Raw genomic sequence first — 4,597 nt, 5'->3', positions numbered from 1 at the left:
AAACTGCGTCTAGATTGGCCACGGATGCTTTTCTGCAAAAAGTGCTTTTGCGGAAAACCGTCCTGCCAATCCTGACACGATTTTTCCGAAAATGCTTTTAACGGAAAACTTTCCCGTTAAAAGCATTTCTGGAAAATCATGCCAGTGTAGCCGTAGCCCTCGTGTTCTATCATTAATTACATTCTCTATAATAGAAAAGAAAACCCACAAACCTTCAGTAGCTAAGGCATTACCTTGCAGGCAAAATACCTCCAGCTGTCTCCTGGGGACATGTTCAAAAATTCCAGGGCCCAAAAGGGACTATTGTGACCATTTGCTCTGTAGAACGGAGGCTTGAGAATTTTCCCAAAATTATTCCTAGAGGAGGTCTGTACAAGAAACATTTATCCTTCAGTTCAGACTTCTCAGTGATGGAAAATCAGGCTGTGTCTACACTACAGAGTTTTTGAGGAAAAACAGCTGTTTTTCTGCAAAAATTTGCAGCGCGTCCACACCTCCAGCGCGTTTTTGCTCAAAAAAATTGAAAGAGCAGAGGGGTTTTGTGGTATAGGTATTCCTCTTCCTACGAGGAATAACTCCTTTTTGAGCAAGAGCTCTGGCGCAAAAAGGTGTGTGTGGATGGGAAACAGGAAAGTTGTGCGGAGAAAGAGGTGATCGAAAAAAGTACAGGTGCCCTGGTGGCCATTCTGTGAATAGCAAAGAGAGTTTCCTTTAGAGAGAGCATCCATGCAGTCTGGACACTCTTACACAAAAGCACATCACTTTTCTGATGCACTTTTGCAGTGTGGACGCACTCTTGCGCAAGAAGTTTTTGCGGAAGATCTTTTCCACAAAAAGCTTCTTGCGCAAGAAGCCTGTAGTGTAGACATAGCCTCTGTGAAGACTGTTGCTAAATTGTTCCAGTGGTTAATCACGTTCAATTGCTGCCCCTTCCCTTGGCTTGGTTATCTCCCTGTAGGTATGTCTACATTGTCACCCTAGTTCGAACTAGGATGGCTAATGGAGGCATTCGAACTTGCCAATGAAAACCGGGATTTAAATATCCCGGGCTTTATTTGCATGTTCCCAGACGCCACGATTTTTAAATGCCCCGTAGTTCGAACTCCCTGCCCGCGGCTACACGCGGCACGGACTAGGTAGTTCGAATTAAAGCTCCTAATTCGAACTACCATTATTCCTCCTGAAAGGAGGTTTAACGGTAGTTAAATCCCGGGCTTCATTTGCAAGTTCGAATGCCTCCATTAGCCACCCTAGTTCGAACGAGGGTGGCAGTGTAGACATACCCTGTGAGAACTTGACTTTGACTTAAAAAAAATGCTGCTACTAAGAAACGTTGCCACCTCATCACTCACCCTACTTTCTATGATGTTATTAACAGAATTATTTATCATACTAGATGTAATAAAGGATATAACCCACCTGACTCGGCTCCTCTCCCCTCACAGGAAACTTGAGCATTTCGGAGCCTGATTGATGCATTGGCCACCGCATGGCAGCTTTCAACCTCACTCCCTCTGGCACATCAACATTCATTTTAACAGGCATCCCTGGCCTGGAAGCTGCCCACATCTGGATTTCCATCCCGTTCTCTATTTTCTACGTTTTCAGCCTGTTGGGAAATTTCACAGTTCTGTTTGTGGTAGGCAAAGAACAGACCCTGCACACGCCGATGTACCTGCTCCTCTGCATGCTGGCGCTCGCCGACATTGGCATGTCTAGCTCTGTCGTGCCCAAGGCCCTGTGCATATTTTGGTTTAATTTGAAAAGCATCACCATGGGGGGCTGCCTCACCCAGATGTTCTTCCTTCACTCGGTTTCAGTTATAAAGTCAGCTGTTCTCGTGGCAATGGCCTTCGATCGCTACGTGGCCATATGTAACCCTCTGAGATACACCACCATCCTCAGCAATGCACGAATAGCTAAGCTAGGGCTAGTGTGTGTGATAAGAGCTGTTCTCCTCATTCTGCCCCTGCCTCTGCTCCTGGGCAGGCTGCCATTCTGTGTCAACCGCATTATCCCCCACACGTACTGTGAGCACATGGCTGTGGCAAAGATTTCATGTGGGGACATCACAGTCAACAGACTGTATAGCTTAGTCATAGCATTTGTAGTCATCTCATTAGACTTGATGTTCATTATGCTGTCCTACTGTGTGATCCTCAGGGCCATCCTCAGGATCTCCTCCAAGAAAGCCCACCTGAAAGCCCTCAACACCTGCACCGCCCACATCTGCATCATACTGTCCTCTTACGCTTCCAGCCTCTTCTCCATCCTGACCCACCGATTCGGTCAGGGCATCGCTCCCCATGTTCACATCATCTTGGCCAACCTCTATTTCCTCCTCCCTGCCGTACTCAACCCTATCATTTATGGGGTCAAAACCAAAGAGCTTCGCGACAAAGTGGGCAAATACACCTGCAGAATGTAATCACCTGAAAGCTAGATGACAAAAGGGGGAAAGCATCCTAGCTTGGTGGAGTTCAGCATTGTGAAAACGCACAATCTGAGAATAGCCTCACACCTAATATCACTTCATGACCAGGCCATGTTCTCTCCATAGCTGAGTTCCTTTTCCTGACCATCCTCTGACTTCTTTCACCATCCCCTGTCCACCCCCATCCCCACACATGAACATAAGAACGGCCGTACTGGGTCAGACCAAAGGTCCATCTAGCCCAGTATCCTGTCTACCGACAGTGGCCAGCACCAGGTGCCCCAGAGAGGGTGGACCGAAGACAATGATCAAGTGATTTGTCTCCTGCCATTCCATGCATGCGCCACGTGCCCGGGGCCAGGCCAGCCCCGAGCACTTGGCAGGCGCACACAAATGCCCCCACGGGCACTGTGTTGGGGACCACAGGTATATATGTTCCATGGTCTCCCTCATGCCATAGGGGAAAAAAAACAGCTTCAGGAATGGGGTGAACTGGATCAGGTACATTCACATGCTCCCAGCATTATTTAGTCGTCATCAAGTGACGTCCCCCTCAAGATGTGTGACTAATGTTGAGTACAAGCTGGTCTACTGAGGTTCTTCACCAACCATTGCTGGTAGAATGTTCCACCATGTATCTGCAGTTGATACCACATAGTCCTCATCTCGACGGCCTCCAGCAAGTCCATGCCTGTCCTTTCAAAACGGGATTATCAATATGGTGGAGCATAATGAGAGGGGCTTTTGGATTCTTCTGGGACTGGCCAGTGTAAGAGAAAGAGAACTTGGCAGAGTTGATGCTCGTGTACTAGGTACTGGACATTTACCTAACTATATACCAACTACTGCAGATTCATTCCAAAGTAAGGCACAATGAGGTGGTTTGACGTAATGCTGATTTGGGATGTTTTGGCTAAGGTATCAGAGACAAGAGGTGATAACAAACAAGTGTCATGACACCAAAGGTGGGACGTCGGAGGTTTAGTTTTGTTGGTCTCCATCTATAAGTGTCATGTTACTTCACTTTAATCCTTTGTGGGGCATCGGGAACGTGAGAGACTCCTGCTGCTGACTGAACTACTCCACACTCATGTGTTAGTGTACCTGTATCCATGGAGATAGACAGAGCACTAGGGCTATGCTTTTATGGCAGTAAGTCCAGCTGAGGGCTTTTGTCACTGAACTGCGCCTGTGGTTATTCTGTATGGCTGTGTCTACACTGGCATGAATTTCCAGAAATGCTTAAAACGGAATACTATTCCGTTTTCAGTTTTTCCGGGAAAAGAGCATCTACATTGGCAGGCTGCTTTTCCGGAAAAGCCCTTTTTCCGGAAAAGCGTCTGTGGCCAATGTAGATGCGCTTTTCCGGAAAAGAGCCCCGATTGCCATTTTCGCGATCGGGGCTTTTTTCCGGAAAAGACTACTGGGCTGTCTACACTGGCCCTTTTCTGGAACAGTGTTCTGGAATAAGGACTTATGCCCGAGCGGGAGCACAATAGCGGCTGATTTTGTACAGTAGAGCATCGTTGCTTTTCCGGAAATTCAAGGGCCAGTGTAGACAGCTCGCAGCTTATTCCGGAAAAGCGGCTGATTTTCTGGAATAAGTGGCCCAGTGTAGACACAGCCTGTGAGTAATGCTGAGCTCTGCTGAATGGGCAGGCCGGCTTGTCTCCTGATAACACTAGCACTCCAGGGACAGACGTCCTGAGCAGCCTAAGTAGACTTACTGGGGCAAAGACATTCCACAACCTTCAGCAACGAACAGCAGCCTGAAGACACTCTGGGCGGGAGGCACAACAGTGGCTAATTTGCTCCAGACAATGGAGATGTTCACCCGGGGCTCAAAGTAAAGCCACCGTCTCAGATGCTGGGGTCCCACCCCTTCCTCGGCTGGTGGTGGCCTCTGAATTGTCAGCCTCCACAGACAGCCGGGTCCCTGGAGCTGCACCTAGTAGATCTCTCTATTCATGAAAGCAAAACCAGTGTCCTGGCATCCAAATAAGCAAGGATGGTGGCCTTGAGTCTGTGGTAGTCCAGGCTGTATTAGACTTGATGGGGCCCAGGCCAGATATAAAGGACCAGTCCCACCACCTAGGGCTGAAGACCCACCTGTTGCAGGGGCTGAAGCTTGGGTCCCCTGGCATTGCTAATCACTGTCCCCCA

At 48.4% G+C, this 4,597-nt stretch overlaps 1 protein-coding gene across 1 annotated transcript; it reads left to right on the top strand.

Moving 5' to 3' along the window:
- The first annotated feature begins 1,423 nt into the window (after positions 1–1,423).
- Positions 1,424–2,428, top strand: LOC102456825 (olfactory receptor 52P1-like). Its single transcript, XM_006112082.3, has one exon. The coding sequence runs from the start codon at positions 1,490–1,492 to the stop codon at positions 2,426–2,428; it is 939 nt and encodes a 312-aa protein (XP_006112144.3). The 5' UTR covers positions 1,424–1,489.
- The last annotated feature ends 2,169 nt before the right edge of the window (positions 2,429–4,597 follow it).

This window comes from Pelodiscus sinensis, chromosome 1 (genome assembly GCF_052426305.1).
Source record: "Pelodiscus sinensis isolate ZL-2025 chromosome 1, ASM5242630v1, whole genome shotgun sequence".
Classification (NCBI taxonomy): Eukaryota; Metazoa; Chordata; order Testudines; family Trionychidae; genus Pelodiscus; species Pelodiscus sinensis.
The sequence above is the reverse complement of the archived record's forward strand: the minus strand, read 5'-3'. Positions and strand labels throughout refer to the sequence as shown.

Excerpts from the sequence above, each read along its gene's own strand:
- LOC102456825 (XM_006112082.3), top strand. The coding sequence starts at position 1,490 with ATGGCAGCTTTCAACCTCACTCCCTCTGGCACATCAACATTCATTTTA.